General features: G+C 35.9%; 1 protein-coding gene across 4 annotated transcripts in view; it reads right to left on the bottom strand.

Moving 5' to 3' along the window:
- Window positions 1–22,703, bottom strand: part of NBEA (neurobeachin) — a 519,980-nt gene that overhangs the window by 284,765 nt on the left and 212,512 nt on the right. For all 4 annotated transcript variants that reach the window (XM_050890741.1, XM_050890750.1, XM_050890767.1 and 1 more), the window contains 3 exons: window positions 14,376–14,530; window positions 10,136–10,262; window positions 5,808–5,935 (listed from right to left, as the gene is read on the bottom strand). In XM_050890741.1, coding sequence (XP_050746698.1) covers window positions 5,808–5,935; window positions 10,136–10,262; window positions 14,376–14,530 — 410 coding nt within the window. The remainder of the gene's footprint in view (window positions 1–5,807; window positions 5,936–10,135; window positions 10,263–14,375; window positions 14,531–22,703) is intronic.

Below are 22,703 nucleotides of genomic sequence, written 5' to 3'. Positions count from 1 at the left end.
AGCTAAGAAAGCCTAAAGTATGTTAATTTTTATAACAATCCCTACATTCTTTGAGCGGCTTCGTCCCTCATCTCCTACCCTCTAGGTATAGTCTATATTATTTGTTCCTAGTGATTGGACTCAGCATTTGGCTGTGTTGAAATTTGGCTTTTTCTTGAGTTTCAGTTATTCCACAAAATGATCCAACATCTCTCTCCAGTGTAATGCCTTTGCTTCTCATTTTGTATATCTCTGTCTAAAGAGTTAGCTTTGCCAGGAACAATTCTGCACCGTAATCAAGACTGTTAATAAAAATATCAAAGAAGGATCAAAAAGTGGCTACTAGAAATTTCAGCACTATGAATAGCTTCAGGTTTTACTTATGTGCTGTTAATTCCAGTTAATGCAAATTTTAAAATCATAACACTATTTTTTAATTCTCTTTCTCTCTTTCTTGCTAATATTTATTCATTTATTTATTTTGTTCAGAATGTTGGCTACATGCTGTGCTACAGACTGGTAAGTAATTACCAAAAGTTTGATTAGTTGAAAGAAAACATGCCTGGACACACAAACAAAACTATTTTGGATGTGGCAGAGTGAGATAAAAGAATGAGAACAATATGAACAGGAAAATAAAGTTCTGCAAGAGCATGCAATCTCTCTGCTTTATAGCATCTGTGCTCCTGAGCACAAAAATAATACAAAGGTTCTGAAAAGTTTCTAAGAGAAAGCCAAGGGCCTTGTTAAGTACCAAAAAGTACTTTTTTTCCAGAAAGTCTAAGGGATTTCCAGACTTCTACAGTATCTCAGCAAAATGGTTACCCTGTTCTTCCTAATAAAAAACTAGGTATTTTTTAAGGAAATCAGAAACAAATTGTGCCAGCATTGGTAGATGCCACAGTGATGCCACACTTGTCTTTGGGAGCTTTTAAAGTAGTGTCATTTAGCATCCAAGTTCTATCTGTGGTTTCCAAAGGAATGTTTTGGGCAATTTTTCAATTGTTTCAAGAAGCTTCCTGTCAAATACCACACAAAACTAGTCCACCACCACTTCTACTGAATATTTTCATAGGGCCATGTGGTGAGTTACTGAGGAGAAACAGATTCTGCTCATATCAGCACGAAAACGTTTTCTGTTTCATCTGATTTGAATTGTGCCTGTATCAGAAACATATCAAATATACGCCAAAGAATTCGTAAAAGCTCTTTTGCAGAAGGGCTACCTGGCTGACCTTCTACCCAGGTAATGATATAGGAAAATGAAAAGCATTGGTAACGTTTGTTTGGTATCTCACTAAAGAGAAGAGAAAGCATTGTATGTGACTGTTTCGATCTTGGACCTATTGTAACAGTTCAGGACACTCCAAGAATAGCCGTGGTGAAAATACTTTTACCCATCTGTGCTTGACAAAAAGAGGATATAACTTTTCTTTTGGATACAGATCGGATTACACTTGCCTGTAACATTTTCACCTAAAAGCTAGAATGTTGTAGTGCACCTTACATGGAGGGAATTTGCAGACCATATGGAAACTAGAGTTAGTGAAAACATATCTGTGCAAGTCTTAAATGGAACTCCACAATGAGCATTGCTAAACTTAAATATGTGACCTACACATATTGCATGTTTGTTTCCAATTAGATTCTATACGGACAATTTTAACCTTTGCAACTTCTGTTCTCTGAGGCCCTGAAAGAATCTCAGTTGATGAACCACAGTAGTGTGGGCTGGTTTTGGTATACTCTGTTTGAAACTATTTGCATTCAATTGCAAATCAGTCCTTTTTAACCTATCATGGAGGACACTTATTCTGGGAGGTTGAAATATTTGGAATATAGTAAGATACCTTTGAAGAAAGAACTGATTGTGGAAAAAGGGGCAAAAATGAATACTATTTCAGTAAGTAAAGAGACAAAGAGTTTTACCAATAAATATGTTCTGCAACGTCAGATTACTACTTGATAGAGCTCCTCTGCTACCAGTCACATTTTGGAATTTACATGAACAAACGTGAAAAATTAACAATATTGAGTATGAGTGGTCCAAGTTCTTGGTCTAGACTGACCAGATGATTGCAGTCAGTTCATTTCAACTCCTCTCAAGAGTTAAGAAGCCACTGCTTAGATGTTAAATATAATTTCCTCAAATAATAAATCAGCCAGTCTTCCATGGGACAGAATGATGATACAAGCTAAAGGAAAGTGACGTGGCACAGTATGACTGCAAGATTTTTCACCAAAAGTTTGAGATAGCTCAACTACTACAAAAAAGTGAAATCATAACTAAGTTGCATACACATTTCCAAATATATATTAACAATACCTACCTCAAAGCATCAGATATTCTGGAAAGTTTGCATAATTAACCTGTTTTAGAAGTATTAAAATGAATTTTTTTTCTGTTCCTTTTTCCTTTGTGCTCTCTCTTCAGTATGCAAAACCTCAGCTACAAAACTGTGGATATTCTTACCAAGTCTGAAATGATGTAGTAATTCTTACACACACACATGCAGAAGAGCACTAGAGAGAGCTTCAGAAATGTCCTGGTTTCGGCTGGGCAAGAGTTATTTTTATTCTTAGTGGCTGGTATAGTGCTGTGTTTTGGATTTAGTGTGAGAATGATGTTGATAACACTCTGATGTTTTAGTTGTTGCTAAGTAGCGCTTATCTTAAGCCAAGGACTTTTCAGTTTCCCATGCTCTGCCAGCAAGCAGGTGTGCAAGAAGCTGGGAGGGAGCAGAGCCAGGACAGCTGACCCGAACTAGCCAAAGGGGTATTCCATACCATAGAACATCATGCCCAGTATATAAGCCGGGGGGAGTTGGCCGGGAGGGGCGGATCGCTGCTCGGGCATCTGTCAGTGGGTGGTGAGCAACTGCATTGTGCATCACTGTTTCCCCCCCCCCTTTTTTTTTTTGTTATATCCCGTTTCATTACAATTATTATTATTATATTTCATTATTATTATTGTTAGAATTATATTTTACTTCACTTATTAAACCGTTCTTATCTCAACCCACGAGTTTTACCTTCTTTCCCGATTCTCCTCCCCATCCCACTGGGAGCGGGGTGAGGGGGAGTGAGGGAGCGGCTGCGTGGTGCTTAGCTGCTGGCTGGGGTTAAACCACGACAAGAAAAAAAGCACACGCCATTAAGGATGCCTGAAGGTATTCAGATTTTAGCAAAATCTGATCGGGGAAAGGCTTCATACCATACGGAGGTTTTGAAAGACAGCAAGAGGAGGGAAGGTATTTTTATGTTTCAAGCTTGAATAATCAGAAGAAAAGGACACGTTTTATAGAATGCAACAGATACTTTTGTGGTAATCAATTTGAAAAACAGACAGCATCTTCATACTTGATTAAATAAAATTTATTTGCTCCTTTTTAATTGTTATAACTAAAACCTTTACACATAAAGCAACAAATTAAACTATTTCATATAAAACTGTCAAGCTAATTACTGTTTGTGGGTAAAAATCAAGTTTAAATTATCAAAGCCCCACAGGAATTCTATGTACTCACCTACCTTGAATCACGCCACTAAAACCCTCTGTTTTGCAGAATCATTACATGGAGAACCCTTTCAAGCACTTCAAGGACCACCACTGGCTTTCAGTAAACAATGACAGGAAATTTATCAAAGTAAATCAGGTAATGGACTAGGAGAGAATTTAGAATTCCCTTTTAAAGGGAACTTAACTAGGCAAGAATTCAGTTTATTTGAGATCAAGGGTCTCATACAGGCAATGAAGAAAGAAAAGATGAAAAGTAGTACACAATGACCATAAAAGCAGCTGAGTTCTCTGTTAAAAAGAAAAAAAGCCCAACTATTTTAGAGGGAGCAAACAGAAATTCAAGTCCTGAGGCATGCAGTGTAAAAATCTAAGCTGTGTTTGGATTTTTTTCTTTACAGATTGCTATTTCAATATCTTGGGAAGAAAGGACTAGTTCTTAGAAATCAGAAATGAGACAGAGATTGAAAAGAAGGTTAGACATAATATTAGGAAACGTGATGGGAAGGACAGTACTTATTTTGGAACTCGGTGTTTCGTTCGTAAACAATGATTCCTGAGACTGAATTAGATGGCTGAGTCATAGATGGGACAAAATTTGGAACAGCAGTCCAAGTGGGTATCGGAAGAATGCTACAGCCAACAAAACCATGTCTCTGTCTGGACAGGCAATGAGATAAACTCATACTGCCATATAGTCGTGAGGTTCCTGTGGCCTCTAGCTTTTCAGTCTTTGTCATATGCTGGGAAATGTTGGAGCCTTGTTCACACCATGAATCTGACCAAAAGACAAAGTCAGAACAGCATCAGTGAAGAATTTTTTTAATCTATAAAAGAGCTTAGGTGAAACCAAGACAATTTTATTTGTATTGTATAAAAACTATAGTGCAATTAATCAATTGTCAAACAGAAAAGGGTAACACTGCTACAAATTTTGCAATCAACTTCACTGAAATAAGAGACTTAAGAATGGAATCCACCAAATATCTTACAGCCATCTCGATGTTCTCAGTAAGCACCTCAGACCATTAACTTCAAGTGTCATTAAGTGAGAACTGCAACTTACTCATAGCTATAAAATAAACAGTATAAAAAACCTGAAGCTTCTGAGAATTACTAAGCTACTATACCATTCCTTGGTATTATTAAACGATAATATTATTAAACAATAATTAGACAAAAAAGGAAAAGGCTATTTAGAAGATTGCAGTTACAAAGTGCAAATATTTCTAGCATTAAGAATAAAAGAGGGCCAATGTTATGGGGAATAACAACTGAGACCATAGAAAGACTGTACACTAATATTTAGATAAAACACACGTATAATAGGAGTTTGGGAATTTGAACACAAAGCTGTGTTTTTTCTGCGTAGACCTTCACACATTATAAGCTTTGCCTTAATGAGACTTTTTCATAGAATCACAGAGTCACAGAATAGTTTAGGCTGGAAAAGACCTTTAAGATCATCGAGTCCAACCATAAACCTCTCTTTAAATAGTAATACCGTGTGAAACAACTCTGAAAGGAAAAAGTTTACTTGACTGAATATGTTCCTCTGGATATATGATGTGGGATCAGTGCATGTTCATGCAAATTTCCCCATCACTATTTTAACTGCATTAGCACTGATTACTTTCTGCACGAGCTTGCCACATTTGCACTTTCTGCATAATTTCTGCATTACTTACTGCCTCGCTTATGAGGATTCATTATTTTCCCCAAATTTTGTAACTATGAAGCAGTAAAGAAAACGCACAAAACCCCATAAAAATCCTTGAAAGTGTTCAAGAATACTTTTCTTTAAAAAAACCTTTTTTTTTATTCCCCTCTAGGGATAACTCTTTATCTGCCCATGTGAATCTAACTGACCCACCTGAGCAAATAGTGTCCCTACCAAATCTAGGTACACGTATCAATAATGTTGGAGCACAGTCTTCAATTTACTTTCTTCCACAGCAATTGATTACACTTTTGAATTATATTTTTCACTAGTTTCTCAAAGCGAGGCTGAAAGACTTATGCTAATATAATTATTCTGAGGAAAAAGCAAATTATAGAGAGGTTTTTGCATTCCAAGATGACAAGAAGTATCTTTACACAGCATCTCACTTAGAGAAAAAACAGGGTACAAAAGCTATCATCTTTAAATTCTTTAAATGAAATTAAATGCAAGGAAGTGAAATCACAACACATTAACAACTGATTCATTTATTTATCAAAAATAATTATATAAAGTCTTGTGAAAATGAAACATTGTTCATATCAAATGAGTAATAGCTAAAATAATATAATTTTATAACAGAAACAGTACCTTCAATCAACAGCTCTTGTCCATGGCTGCCCAACAATGTTCGGGATAGGAAAGGGGCAAAGTCAACAAAAATTTCTCGCAGGAGAGGGGCCACCTTTTCTAAAGCTCTTTCAAGCTTTGCAGTGATACTGTGGAAAAACAGAGACCATGATTGGAAGAACACTTAACAATAGAAGTTAAATGATGTCAAATCATATCTGTTTTTAAAAGTTGCTGTAAGCTTCTTTAGAAAAGAGGATGATCATAATTTGATTAAACTTTACAGTGTTTACATGGCTTCAAATGCTGTAAATGCAAATGTCATGTCCGAGTCAGCAGTGTGGCAGCCTCATAAATTCTACAGCATTTACAGAATACTCCAAAACAAGTATAAGTTTTATTCTCATTTTCAAACACGATAAGAAGAATGTCAGATATTCACGTGTAAGTCTATTTCACCTATCTCAGCTTATATGCATCTCATCATTTTACATACATTTGAAAGCTTGAAAAGAGAAGTTTTTATTCACCCAAGGCAATCACAAGTAACTTGCTTTTTTGTTCAAGCTTTCAAATAACAACATCTGGCATTGCAATGCTAGACAAGGGAGTGTATGAGTAAGTGTTCTAGCACAGGTATCAAGAAAACCAATATTCTTTTCTTCAACTTTGAGGGAACATGATCGCAGGTAAATCATTTTGCCTTTGCATTTGAAGCATGGAGTGTTCCTTAATTTCTACTTGTATAATGAGAAGAGGTGTTGTGACTTCTGTTTGCTTCTTAAATACCAGAAATAATATTCCTTTGACTGACAATACAAACCTAGCAATAGTATGCAAACGTCAACAGTGTGCTAAGGACTGTACCCCGTAAGAGTCCTTCTTCCCTTTTAAAACTTGACAGGTCATAACACTTGTGCCCTCTGAAACTTGTATGTCAAGATTAGAAACCTGCTGCGTTACCTTAAAGAAGTGAACTATTACTTAAAAACAGAAACGAAATTACATACACATTCTGGTCTACCAAGAATTTTTGCTGTTCTTTTTCAGACTGCTGGTGGCTGAAGGGGTTTTCTTTGTGCTTGAGTTATAGCACCAAAATATTATTGGCATTTAAAAGCACAATTACAAGAAGAAGTTACATTTATTGACAGAATCTAAGAGAATGAACACTGACATTTGAATTCTATACTGTTTCTACTATCTATAAATACTAAATAAATGTGGACTTTTTAATTCAGATCACATGAAGATCTCTACATTTAAAAAGAAAGCTGACATTACAAACACATCGGAAGTTTTTCTTCATTAGCTTAAAATTATTTTACGGAGTTCCCATAGCTTATTTTATTTCAATGTGCTGCTTTCCCATTTCAAACTCAGATATTGATTTTCTAATATTCTAAAGGATGGATTCATACCACCAGCCTTTGTTTTAGATGATTAGTTGAAGTGAATTTCACTATGCTAAAGCCTCTATTGACTATACTTGAAACACAGGCGACTAGCTTAGAGTTTTTAATTTGCAACATTAATCTACCCCAAGCTTTTGCTGCTAAAGATAAAAAGCCTACTAGATTAATCCAGACTTCTCTAAACCATGTTTTAAAATATGCTTTCATTGTAAATTGGTTTAAAAGGCCTAATTTTAGAGTTCATTTAACTCTTAGAACTTTACATACAATGCAAAAAATCTCAAGTTCAAAAGTTTTTAAATTAAGATCAATTTTCATTTAAGAATCAAGTAATACGGGAGGTGTGGATGTGCTATTTATCAACACCTTGGATGAGCTATTAATAAACACCTTGTTATCAAATGGATAGCTGATGGATCTTGTATATTATGGATCTATTCATGGGCAACTGGGAATAGTATTCTGCGAAAATGTGAGATCAAAGTTTAGCACGGTTTAAAAATGCATATCAAAGGACAGAAATTAATATTTAAATAGAGAAAAAAGAAGAAAAAAAAAAAATTCTTTCTCCTTCATATAAATCCCTGGTGCATTTACATGTTGAAAACTGACTGGTCCTTCAGTTTCAAAAAGAACAAGCAAAATTACGGAAAAGAACCATACACAGGGACCCCAAAAATATTTCAGGGAAGCAGGTGGCCCATCTACTGCCTTTCCTGTACACACAGACACAGAGGAGAGAGACTGATGTGATTCTACAGCTGTTTCTAACATCTATTATACCTTACAACGCATCCTGCAATCATTACGGAACTCCCTGTGGAGATTAATGTAACTAGTTTCCATGACTGAACTAAGAGATTTTAAGGGTTTTTTGTAAAGAATGAATATTTTGTGTTTTCCTCTCCATTTCTGGACATTCAAGGCAAATAAACTCTTAATAGTTTCCACATTCAAGATTATTTATTTTGCAGATTAAAGGCAACACATCAGAAAATAAATTATATATATTATATATAAATATATATAATTTCTATATGTATAAAAGTGATAAACTGAGACAGGAAAGATTGAAAAAGTACAGTAGCAACATCAGATTAAAAGAAATACCTCTAAAACTGTGAGCAAAAAGACCAAATAATCCTGTGGACAGTTCTTACTACCTACTGCTTGAATTGGTCACAAGAAAGTGCAAAGAGAGGTGGGGGCACACGCTGTCCTAGTTGCAAGAATGCTACCTTCCCAACCTCATTCCAGGCCAAACTTCTACCTCCAAATCAAGACTACTAAATATCTAAAAGTCCAAGATCATTCTCCTGCTCACTTTCCTCTGCTCAGTCTACAGCCATAAGCAGCTCTTTTCCTATGCAGCTGCTATAAGGGAAGGCTTAGATTAGTTAGCTTTCACTTCATGCTCTCTGACCCCACAAACAACTCTGATTTTCAATCTCATAAAAGCAGAAGCACAATGAATTCAAAGCGAAAAGACCAAAAATTTATCTATTATCAAAATAAAGTTTTAGTTGTTTCTTGGGGGGGGGTAGAAAAAGGAAAAAAGCCCCAAAGACATTTATTGGGTTGATTAGATTTTAAGTTATCTACACTTCTGATATTGTGCTCCACATAAGTGTTTTCAGTTGCTAATTTCAGTTACTACTCAGAGTACAACTACTTCTGAGTTCAAATTCTGAATTCAAAATCTGAATTCTAGATTTTGCAGCTGAAGTTTTTCTTTTACTCCAGGACAAAAACTTTCAAAACAAATTGATTAGTGATCCAGCTTAGTTTTAACATACTTCAGTATCTGAATTTTAAAAAAGATTTCTCTCTCAGCAGAGCACTGTCCTAACATACAAAGGAGACAAGAAGCAAAAGAAGTGGTTTAATTACACCACACATTCTCTCCTTGATCATTTGCACCTTTTCTGAGTGAAGCCAACAGCCGTCACGCTTTCAGCCTGGGCCCGCACCCATTGCTGTGATTCCACGTGCACCACTCACCTGAGACTTCAGACAGGACTAGCAAAAAAAGGCATTTTTTGCACTGTGCGTTAAACCACTGAAGCACCAATACATTTTTTACAGGTTACCTAGGGCCCTTGATTTAAGTTTATTTCTTTTCTAGTTCATTAGGGAATGAAATTCTCTTGTTCATGAGCTTGTAAGCTCATGAGCAGCTAGCCTGGTTGCTGTCTCCACTCCCATTTTCTTAAAACCATACCTTGAAGTGGCCAGCCAACTAAGGGACACTTGGCAACTCCTTAGTACACCGTGTGTCAGCTTTTTAGAGCAGACAGGTGTGCACCTTGAAAAGGTCAAAAATTTGTCTTTGAAGTGTGCTGCGGCACAACTGTATACCTTTACAAAATAATAACCTATTATACAAAGATATTTAATAGGAATTTCAGAGGGCATTTTCCTGGCTGCCAGGCAGTGTAAGAGGGGTATTAGCTATCCCATGGCATGTGCCTCTCGCAACACCAACTCAGATGTGGTGCACCATTTAGTTAGCTGCATGAATACATGTCTGATTTCGACCTCTCCAGTTTAAATAGGGCTTTTGTTTGCTCAGAAGAGGTTGTGTCTCTCTTTCCGCTTGCTAGTGCTCCATTGCCAAGTTGTGCTTGCGTTCCAATTCTTACTATCATTACTGAGCAACGTAAAAAGCCAGTCAACTAAAAAATTACTTTTAATGAAGTTTTAGTGTCTGGCATAGTTCTTAGAAGTCAGACTTTTCAGTGGAGTGTTATTTTAGTATATACATTTTTAGTACTGAAAAAGTACATAAATACATATTGTACTACATTAATAACTACAATAATGCATATTAAATGAGCTAAAATTTATTTTTATATATTTTATACTATTTTGTATGTATGAACTTGTTGTGGGAGGAGAAATTATAATTAATATTAAAAACCAGAAGTTGTGTACCTCATGTTTTCAGCTGAATCCTCTGGCATTGGAGCAACAGTTTGGACAGCTGGGAGATTTTTGCTGGTAGCACCATTCACAAAGCTGGATGACGAAGAGGAAGAAGAAGATCCTGAGTCTACTGCACCTGTCCCCCAAAAAATACAGGTCTTAATTCAGTCTGAAGAAACATAACTTTTAGACACTTTTAATATAGTCCTTGTCTTATTCATCTATGTTTAAGTAAGGAAATAATGTTATTTATTCTAAAACAATTAAAACCGTTCCATACAATTATCATATAAATTAATTCCTTATTTTGCTGGTATAACAATAATAAGCTTAAAAAGCTATTGAAAATCAGGCAAAATAAATCCTTACCTCATTTTCATTATTCCCAAATTATATTCCAAAGATGAAAACATTTTTACATCATCCTGTAAAGCAAGATCTTTCTAAAATAAAGGTATATTTAAGATGAGCTTGAGCGGAGAATAGAAGTTCAACTATTTTTTTAATATATATATGCACACACTTCTTGGCTGCCCAGTTGCAACTACAGGCAGAAAATAAAATGCAAATTAAAAAATGACAGAGAAGATAGAAAATGTATATTCCTTCAGGAAGTAATGGGGGAAACTAGTGTCTGAGGAGTATTAAGACTCTAATTTTACTTTTTCTGTTTCCTTCCTTGAGTCAAGGAGAATTAATAAGATCTTAAAAGGAGGAAGGGCAGTGGGGGTATCATTTCAATGGGTTGCGAACAGCTGCCCAGAGAAAAGACGCAGACAGAGCATACATTTATACTTTATGTGATCTGGGTCAGAGCTAAGGGCTAAACTTAGACTCTAAATGCCAATCTATCATGTTTGCTGAAACGGCACTGTGAGTTCAGCCTCTCTGAAGCAAACCAGCAAAGGCTCAGAGTGGCCATGAACAGCAGTGAGAGCACTGTGATAAATGCTGCCCCTGTTCTGCTGCACTGTCCTTGTGCAACACGTCACTGCAAGAGAGGTAGCAACGAACCGTTTTGTAGTCGGAGCTCAAAGCCTAAGGGACTGCAATGCTACCAGAGATGAGGGCGACAGGCAAGATTTATCCGTTAGCAATGAGGGGTGGAGAACCCCACTTTAGAGATCAACGGTATTATTCTGCCAATTTTTTAAAATGGTAACTGGTAACTCCCTGTTGCCGGCCAGTTTTAGCAGTTGATATATCACTGTCCTTTGCATTTCACAGGTATATATTATTTTTCAGTTTCCTGCAAAGCTCTACAAAGCATTTATGGTTTCTTAACTGCTTAAGCAGCCAGCTGACAGTGAAGTAGAGGTCAAATGCTGGTAACAGTGAAAAATTCTCTGGCAGCAGGGACGATTTTTTTTTTTTTTTTAAATTTGCCTTTAAATAATTTTTACTGATAAAAGAATTAAGGTAAAGATCAGAATTTTGACTCGCTCATTTAAGAAAATTTACACTCTAAACTATCAAAATGCAGCAGGCTTTGCTGGGCTTGCTGACACCAGAGTAGCTGGTGAGGTTCAGGATTTAGACTAGGAACTGATATAGCCTGCTGTTTTAATAATGCGAGTGGGAGGCGGATTGTGGCTTACACTGTGGCTTCTGACTCACACTAAATACAAATTGTAAACGTACCCAAACACACTGAGAAGGAAACGCAAAAATTTAAGGTAGGCTATCTCTCCCAACCTAGGAATCACAGCAACTTAGCTGGGAATAGGGTAGCTTAAAAAAGATTAAGGCTTCCTATATACGTGTGTGTGCGTATTTATATTATTTATGTATTTATATTATTTACATATTTATATTCATATATACATAGGTAACATATTTTTATTGCTTCTTCCCTTTTCCTTCCAAAGTCAAATTTTCTTCATTAAGGTTGTTGTCTAAAATGCAGTTGCTAAGTTGTTTAACCAGCTAGGCTCCCGGAAGAGAAGGCCAAACAGACCTAGAACTACTGGATTAACATAGAAGTGAGAATCAGGATATGAATTACAGAAATCCAATCTAAAAACCTATAAAACCAGTTTCTTACATAAAGAGATGAAGGAAGAAAACCTATCTCCCAAAATATACATTCAAAGCACTAAAAGGACTTCAGTAACATACATCTCATTACATCGTGACAGTGACATTGACTACGACAGCAATGGCAGATGGAATGTAAACACCGACTGCAATCCATGAATAACTGAAAAAAACACCTTTTGCACAAGTCCAGCACAGAATATACCTCAAAGATAAAACTCTATTTCTAGAGTATCTGTGACATACTGTAAAAACAACTGTAAACAGGTTTGGGGGGACATCTAGTGTTTCTAAAAAATTGTATACTGTGTCTTTTCTACCACAGTAAAAAAAAAAAAAAAAAAAAAGGCGCTTTTCAATGAAATTCTATACACTACTTCAAAATCATTAATAACAGATAATTTCACAGACTACAGGTATATAAACCAGAAAGTATCCGGATACCTCATGTACATATCTCAAATACTGATATACATGATCACTGTTTTAACTACTGTAGGCATAGCTTAATTAAAAATGGCAAAATGAGCATTTTAATCTAATAGCTATTTATATGTTTTCAATGTGATACTACTTTTTTTTTTACTGTCATTAATGTGTTTAGCATTTTTAAAATGTTGATATAAAATTCAAATCTTTAAAAAAGGTTGGAGGGGAAGGACTTTTCAAACTATTTCTTAAGAGAATTCATCAATAAAGCTCATTCAGATGAATTCAGGCATAAAAGTCTTTACTAAAGAAGTTCAGTACACATATAGTTCTAATTAAACCTGATACTTGCTGAAATGCCATTCAATCAATAGTTTTTCTTTAATCAAGCTAATCCATAGACTAGGAGACAAAAACAGTTGCATCAAAAAAAAAAAAGAAGCTGTAAGATCTACCAAAAAAAAGCAGCCTTTAATCCACAGTGAATGTACCATGGTATCTGCAATACTGTCCTCTACTAAGAACAGTATCGGGGAAATGACTGATTTTTAAATTGTTACTTACAAAGAAGAGTTACTACATTCCAGCCAAAACAGTTCAGATCTTTAATCAGGGAGAAGACTGAAAAGCTTACACTATTCAGTATCATTTGGAAAACAAGGTTTCCAATGTAGGATATTTTTTGCATGACATAAGAGTACCTAAAAGGAAATCCGTTCAAGATTAAAAGAAGTGGCTACACAAATAGAACTGTTCATAGAAGTGATAACATTATTCAGAGCATTCATTCCTCCCATCTGCCTCAGGATAATTAGATTTTAAGGTTTTTTTTTTTTTATCCTTAGAAAAATCAAAGTTCTATTACCAGGTATTAAAGGTAATCTGCAAAAGGAAAGAAAAAAAAAAATGAGTGTGTCTTCATATTATTCCATGAAGCAGAAGGATGCCAAAAGCTTCCCCCTCCATTTTCTGCAACCCCAGGGAGATTTTCACTTTCTCAGCCCTTGACTGAAGTTGTGATATCCTTGAAGAGAGCTCTTCTCTCAAGTGCTTTTGCTTAGTTTAGAAAGAAAACAGACCATAGCCAGACATTTCAAAGGAGTTTAAGTAAACATCAGTTGCTCTCAGTAAGGATTCATTTCTGAATGGAAACCACAGTCTCCATGGTCAACAGGTTCCTTCATGATAGACAATCCCATTATTACTATTATAAATAATTAAAAAAAAAGAAGGTTTTATCCTCCTTCTATAGGTCACAATAAACAACTACTGGTAAGACATGACTACAGTTAAATTAGGTAGGTTCTTACTGAAAAACCTTACAAAAACCATAGCATAATTTTCATTGACAAATAGTAATTGCCCAAAATATTAACCCTCCACAATCTATGATATATTTATTAAGTAGCTAGTTGTCTTTACTTTCTTTGATGCATAAAGAGGGATTAATTGGTATACGTCATATAAACATCCTCTACGGCAGAGTACTGGAGAAGTTAGCTCATTTCAATTCTAAACTATGCTTATAAAACAGTATTAAGACTATTTATTCACTTATTTAAGGCTGTGCAAGTCCAATGTGCACTATCAAAGATTATAAACATACACCAAGAGAAAACACTGGCTCTAATAAAGGCCAAGATTTAATCTTTCCAGGTTTTTATTTTAGAAGTACAAAAACAGTAACAAAAAAGATGATTAAAAAACAAAACGCTACTAAAAGTAACAAAACAAAAAACAAACAAGAAAAAATGAGGGTCACAAAAATATTTAAGGACAATACCTGTTGTATTAATCATACTTTTTGGTGTAGCTCCTGTTGCAGCAAATATATTAGGTGTACTACCCGGTGGCAGTCCACTCCCAGCTGTGGCAGCTCCAACTGTGGTAACAGCCAGACTACCTGGAGGGGGTTTCTTTACTGGTACAACCACACTCCTGTGGAAAAAGAAATGGCAGATTACTAAAACTGCACAATGGAGTCAGCAAGAGTTTTTGTTTATGATGGGATTATGCTGTGTTATAATGCCGCTGCTGAGGAACACATAATAATGTCAATTTTCTTAACCTTTCTGAAATAGGGTAAGACTACGTTAATGGACCCGAAAACCACACTCTTATCCTTTGCAGCTTCACGTGATTCTGAAAAATTTGTCTTTCAGTGCCCACAAAATGGAAAGACTCCTCCACTTCATTGATATGCTGTGAACACCGCAATCATCTGTGTGCTAGATTTCCAAAGAAAATGTTAAGTGTTGCAAATGATACCAGCATACCAGCAGTCTATATGCATGCAGTCTTAATGAGTATGTTAATTTGTTGATCTTACTGATGTTATCTAAGATGACAATTTTTTTGCCAGTCATCTGAACATTTGAATACAGTAGCTGATTCTTCAGTACCATGCACATACCGGTCTTGCAAATATAGTTAACTAACAAACATAATTTTGAACTCAGCCTTCTGGAAAACACTCATACTCATTTAAAACAACAGCACATGATGTAAATTGAACACCTAAAATGCAACACAGTAAATATTTGCTTTCACAATATTGATATCATGTCCATTTAAAAATAAGGTTTAAAAAGCAGTCTGGAGAATCTGAAGCTTTTAAGAAGAGAACAGGGCTTTCATACAAAAAATCTGACATAATATCAGATATATATAGACAACACTGCATTCAAACAAACACATTCTCACCTAATCTTAAACCACTCTTTTTTTTCAAATCTCAAAACTAAAAGACTTGCTTTACGTGTTAAAAGGGAAGAAGGAGGAAAATATTACAGAGACATTTAATTAATATTTTTTCAACACTGGACAGCTGTCATAGTGCAGACAACTATATTTACATTTTTCCATTTAATATTTCCATTTATCTATAAAAAAATGCTCCTAAAAAGTCTATTCCAGTAGAAAACCTGAGTGAAAAACAAACCTGAAACAAATCATATTTGTAAACATTAAAAAATATATTTTCATCATCATACACCTTTTCTGGTTAAGCAGATACACTTTTCTTTAAAATTAATCATTGTGATCAAATAAAACAGCAAGAAAATGCAACTATTTAGGGTAATAAGGCCACATTTTGCTCTAGAAGTTCTTTTGGTAACTATTTTGTTACATTTCTGTGTAAATATGATGGCACATGATGGATCAAAAGGTGTGGAACAATTTTTACAGTAATGTAGTTTGTTCATATACGTCTAAATCCTCAGTCTCCCTGGACTTTAAAGACAGGTAATGCAAATTGTATTGAAAATGCCATTGTGAGAATTATATACCGGTGTTATTTTTTGTGATCACCTCTTATATGATGACAGTGTACAAAACGATCCATAAGCAATCTTTTTCTCACTCTTTTTTAGAGAGGTAACAGTGCCAGCTGATGTCTCTGCATTCTGAACAACAGTTTTACCACTACTCTGAAGCGTGTACTGTTAGGTAATTCTAGGCATATTGATGGTTTTCTGTCTCCTTCCATTTACATTAGGAGAAGATGAGTTTGCACAATGCAATAGCTATTGATCAAGATATGTGACCCTAAAATAATTGCTTTTGTCTGCAGTTAATAATCTCTTACAATCATTGCTGATATGAAGTATTTACATAGCAGCAGCTACAGGTGAATAAAGCCAGGTCTACATGGGTTAGATTAATCTGCTCCATAACACCATGACATTTCCTAAAATTAGCTCCTATCCACACACAAAGATCTCTAGCTCAATTAATACTTCAATCAAATACTTGAGTTCTGGTTTTTCAGGAATACCGAATAAGTACTCAAGAGCAGAGTCCCTGTAGTGCCACAGAAAAACAAGAAGAAATTAGGACTTGTATCTTAAGTGGGAGCATCTCCCGATTATATTAATTTCATAAGGAAATTACTATCATTACCTACAGTATCTTTGTAGAGAACCGCAATAGAAAGGCTAAGATCGGTGTGAATGAAGAACGAATGGGAATATTTGGGTGCTGAGGCACAAGAAGGAAAGACACAGCAGGAAAAGGCATCCTAGACTGGCCTATGATAATGGCACATAGGTTATCAGGTCATCAAGACCACAGGCATGTGTGTAGCTTCACAAGACAGCAAGACCTTGGGAGACAAAAACAGTGAACAGTGATGACTCAAAGAGGTGGGGAAGGACAGGGAGACTATTGGCAGCTCCATAAGGGTAAAAAAAGGCATATCCAAAACCTGAAAATAGTTGCCAACCTATGAAGAACCCAGGAAATGTGAGGAAGACTTGACAGCTGGTGTCCTATGCTCTCCATGTCATTGCAGCAGATCCTGGTCCTAGCATTTGGACACAAGCATGAGGGGTGCCTGACTGCTGGACAGACTCCTTAGACACTCACCGATTCTAGTGTTTGCAAACATGAGACAGAGTGTGAGTGAGCGAGATCTGTTTTGTTTGGGGTTTTAAGTAAAACAATTTTTCCCTCCTATAAGGTCTGGTATTGGTATCTGCTAAATTGCTGATACAATTGCTGCAAAAGTATTTCCTATTTTCCTGCTACTTTTCCAAAGAAGATGAAGCTAAATTCAAGGTCTTCCTCCTTATCTTCAGACAGCTCAGTGGTCTTTCAGAGTATGCAAAAGATCACCTAACTTTCCATAGCAAAGACCACATATGTCAACTTCACTTCTCAGATGTACTAGAATCATAGAATAGTTTGGGATGGAAGGGACCTTTAAAGGTCATATAGTCCAACCCTCAAATGTACTGGCCTCCTATAAAGGCAAAGACTCTTTTCTTAAGAGCGTAGTTTAAGACTGAAAATCAGCTCCCATAGCAAGAAAGGACAATCCTGCCCAGATCCCACAAATATTAATGCTCTACATATGGTTGACATTCTTTTGTAGGTCTGAATCAGGACATTAAGACAGGTCAGGTGTTATTAAATTGCAAATTATCACAAAACATCAACAGAAACCTCTCTACCATAAGAACAGGCACAATCAGTGAGACATCATCCCAGACTGAAAGAAAATGCAGCTTTCTGATGTCATACATGGTGACCTTGTCAAAATGTCTCATTCCTACTGATAAAACAAAATACAGTGAGTGAATACAGAATGACATTCAGATGAAGGAGACTGAAAAACTATACGAACAACACAATAGAGTGGTGAAAAATGTGCAAAACAATCAGAGGAACAGTAGAACAAGAAAGGTGAAAGAGGATGACTGGTTGCTTTCAAGTAAAAAACCCCTTCTTTTAACCATTGAAACCACTCCAGCAGCATATACAGTGAAAACATGCAAATCAACACAAATCAGGTTTATGAAAGAAGTATAGCTATTTACCTGAGCATAATATGAATGGAGGAAAGAATTTAATGTGATAGATGCCTTACATGTATCTGTCAGGGATTCAGGTATTTCTTTCATGGAGGAACAGAAATCTACAGACTAGAAGAAAAGGTTATATACACCTCCATCATTTCATTTTAGGCCTTGTTTTATACAACGTATTTCAGACTTCCCAAACATACCAAACTGGTCCACATTTTTCTGAATCATGTCATCATGGTCTCAAATGATCTCCCGTGATTTAGTCAGCAAAAGCCTAGTAGTAATTGGCTGTAGCAACTGATTTTGTTTCTTTGTTCATTGGGTGGTTTACAATTCTAAAAAGAATTGCGACTACTAATCACTATTCTGTTACTTTACGAGTGTCTTTTTCAAATTGTAAACCTAAGCCTGAAGTCATTGTAATTCGTATCATGCTTAAGATGAGTGTTGTTGGTTCAACTTGCATACCACTTGTGCATTGCTGGTTCATTAAATAACCTCAGCAAATGGCTACAGGATTCTTCCGGGTTTTAGAAATTTGCATGAAATAACTATATAGAAAATAATACCATCAACGTGTTGAACTGCAAAAAGAGAAAATGGAAATTAAAAAAAAAATAGTCTCAAATTAACTTTCCTTAAAAATTTAGCTATCCAGTGCTGGTGACAGACAAATCAGGTTATGCAGCACTACATTTTCTCTCTCTTTCTCTGTGATACACATTCTGTATCTCTTCTCCATTTTAAAATGTAAAGGCCTTCCAACCTAATCACTCTGGTCAATCAAGAGGTCAGAGATAAGCCTCCAATACTGGATGTCTTGTGCTACCTATCTGAGCAGCGGCAATTAAATTAGAATCACTTTACACTCTTCTGGGATGTATGAAACCTCTTAAGGCTGAATTAATATTCTTGCTCCTCCTTTCCTCCCCCACAGCAGCAGAAAGCATGAGGATTTTCAAGAAGTGCTCTTCAAAAAGCAGTACAGACTTCAGGCGAATTTTTCACAGAAGCACTCTGTGTCAAACAGCAACGTCTGCCAGACGTTTCAGAAGAAATCACAGTAGAAAATGGGGGACAATTTGTCTGCTATATTACATGTTACCTTGTTCCTACAGTTAGATTAATCTCTGAAAAGAAAGCTTAGTATTTATTCTCTGAAAGTTATTCATATTCTCCATACCTATGTACATGTCCAGTCCTTTATGAAACATGTACATTGCTGATTACCCACTGTTTTTTCTGATTTCAGCCCCAGATTGTGATTTGAGTCTGTACCAAGTGATCGTTAGTATGTACTAACAACATATTTTGAATCCTACTTTAGACAACCTTCTATTAGGCTGACTGCATTAAGATAAGATTCATCTGAAATCAAGGAGGAAAGACGTAACTCAGAGTCAACAGCCATGGAGAAGAAAAACTGGATTTAAAAAATGTGAGGTATACTGAAGAGATATGGAAGGCTCACAGAAGGATATAATCTTTGAGACTTATGCAAATGAAATCCTAGTGCTGAATGTCTAGTTACTATGGATTCTTTCAATCATTTGATACTATACATTCATCAAAACATCCAAATCTTAAAGTACATAAAATGATCCTAATCTACTAAACACAAATTGCTTGTTTCTAAATAGAAGAAAGCGAATCATCTCAGGTGTGGTTTTAGGACAAGGTCATGAAGATCATTGATCTTCGCTCTCAGATCAAGCAGGAGAGTTAGTATTCACTCCAAGGAAATTCCCGGTCACTAGTACCTCCTTTGCATTCAGGATAAATTAGCTGAAGCATCTGAAATGATCTAAAATATTGACAAGAAACAAGGAAAAAGCTAACTATCAAGAAAGATGAATGGTCTTGGCTGAACAGAGAAATTGGAAATACTGGAAATTTAATAAGTTTGAAGAACTTGAATAGAATATAAGTGAAAATGTCATGTATTAAATGCCAGAAACGTAATCGAATAAAGAAAAAACCATAAAGAAACAATCAGTATGAGGTATAGACTGGGGATGGGCAAGGAACCTAATCCTGTATATATGATGCAAAAAAATTCAAAAAAGCAAGAGCTAAAAAGCAGCAGTGCTGTAAAAGTTAATACAGCTTTACTAGTGATTTTACAGAGGCCTATTGGGGTAAAAAAGCAAGACAAAAATCCGGTACAATTTTCATCTGTATACCCAGTGAATCATATTAGAGAGTAGAGAGATGCTGGTTTCTCCTGACAAAACATACATAAAACTTCAGTTGAGATATACCTATAGCTCCATACATATCCATATGAAAAGACACACATCACACAGGTTATAAGAAGAGTTTTGAAAGAGCTACCTGTGTACAGATTGCTAAATGATGGACAAGGGGAATACAATTACAGGTTGATGAAAAAAATTGAAGGTTAATATACCCAATTTTGGTTGACTTGAACCTATTAATAAATTTAGGATTAATTTGTTCTAAACAAACGGTTGAGGTGGAAGTGCGCTTCTACCTTGTCCCCCATTTTATTTAGGAAATGAGTGGCTAAGACACTCCCTAGGAATACAGACAACGCAACTTCAGCTCCCTTCTCTGTCTAACAGGATCTGAAACCATACCTCCCATTCTCTGGAGTGTATTTTAACTGCTACCTTAGGAAAGATGTTCTAGAGAGAGGAGCTCTCAGGTCTTTCCTTTGGACCGCAATCTCCACTGCACAAAGATGAGGAAAATTATTGAGAGTGAACCGGAACCCCAGATGAGTCACTTCATTCCCACACTACTAATTAATTTTTTCATTCACATGTTCACAAACTACTGTGATACCCAAAGTAATGGGGAGTGCAATGACGAAGTACAGACAGCACCAGTAACTGTCCCTTCTTGATTTGTGGGAAAGGTGCTCTGTTTTCTCCAATTATTTTTCATTATGAACTTTAAAAAGTAATCTTTTCTGTTGGGAGAAGACTAAAACATATTTATTCATAACTCATTTTTACTAAGTTTTCAGGAAAATCAAATCTATTTTTCAGCAATCATCTTCTGGAGAATCTAATGACTCTAACAGGAATATAACCTCCTAATTTAGCTATTTTATTTAAATGACTGTGTAGACCAGTGCATATCAATGATCTCCCAAAAGTGGGCAATAATACAACAGATAAATATTGAACCTCTCTATTTGAACCTTCAGGGCATCTTCTCTCACAGTTCTTGTCTTTTTCCCATTCTGCCAGTCAGTATTAAAAAAAAAAAAAAGAAAAAAGTTTATTCCAGTAAAACACACAGATACTCTGAGTAGTCCTAAATATAGCCTACATACACAAAACATACTAAACATACTTTTTGAAGATCTTCTTTCTGTGTACTAACTGGCAGGACAGGTATCAGCCCTGACTGGATTTCACATGATGTCCACCTTTTCTAGCATATAAATACATTTAAAAATGGTCCCAAAGACCTTCCATGGGGGAAAAAAAAACCCCAAAACCAAGACTAAAATACTTCAAAAGTGTGTCCTTCAAAATATTTCAAAATATGCTTGTAAAGACTTCACTGAGCATGTAAACTATGCAAACCCATAGTATTCCAACTTATGCAGTGATAATGGATTAAAAGGGAATAAAGTATTTAATAGCAACAAAAACAACTGATCTTCTCATTTCCAGGAACTCAAGATTTTCTGCTTATGCAAGCATGCTTCCTATTGAAATAATTCTGCTAGGTACAGAAAATATATGTAAATTACCTCACTTTAAAAAAATAATAAATGAGACACAAAACCATGAGCACTCTCAATTTCAATAATAGCACCACTCTAAAAACTCTCTACTAGAAAAAAGTAGAGTGGAACAAACGTAAGCTTCAGAACGCAGTACTGGGTAGAATCACAAATAAATTCACAAATGTTAATGGTCTAGGTTGCATCTAGTGGGACAAATGCAAATTGACAAAAAAACAGAAACAAGAAATCCCCAAACCCTAAAAATCAATAACGGAGACTGATTTTTGTCAGACAAAAGATGAGAAGGCAAAAAGGAATTATTGGTGAGTTACGCTCCATTAGTTGGAAATCTAGGTGAAATAACCCTTTGTGTTTGCTTCTAAAAATGTCATCCTGGATGCCATTTTCAAGGAATTCAGTCTGACGTTAAAAGACATGTCATAACTTTGAGGATCCAGGCTCCAGTGTCCCAGAAATCTGTTTATATAGCTCATAATGTAATTACAGCCACCTTAAGACAGATGAGGCAGAAGGCAGCGATATATTGAAAACTAATTGAAAAATGCAGTTGTCCAGAAGCACTTGTGGGGAAGAGGTCTCTGAAAAGCTGCTCAAAGCTTCAGAGTTTGAAGTGAAATTTTTGATGTTGTCACTCTCAATCTATTGAAGAGCTGACAGACAATCAAAGCCGTCTGGCTGGCTGGCAGCTCATTTTGCTGGCAGGTGGCAAACAATTAGACACACCAATTTGTGCCTCCTGATGACATTAAAGCATGAAACTAAGTTGTATGCAGGGCCTAGTGATTTGTGTGAAAGCATTTCAAAAATAATACTCTTTGCCGTGGCAACTCATTTCAGACTGCCACCTCCCATTACGGCTTTGAGCGGTGAAGACGACAGACTTGAGTTACGTGCGGTGCAAGGCCGCTTCTGTTCAATCCGTCATCAGCGCCCCCCGAGACCTCAATCCCCTCCTTTCATCAGTATCACCTCATCATTTACATTCGATAGTACTTGAACTGCTGCATATATTAACTACACGCAAGTCCTATTTGATAAAACATGTTGGACACATTTTCCGCTTTTATATTTCATT

Source organism: Gymnogyps californianus, chromosome 1, assembly GCF_018139145.2.
Source record: "Gymnogyps californianus isolate 813 chromosome 1, ASM1813914v2, whole genome shotgun sequence".
In the NCBI taxonomy this organism is placed as follows: Eukaryota; Metazoa; Chordata; class Aves; order Accipitriformes; family Cathartidae; genus Gymnogyps; species Gymnogyps californianus.
The sequence above is the reverse complement of the archived record's forward strand: the minus strand, read 5'-3'. Positions and strand labels throughout refer to the sequence as shown.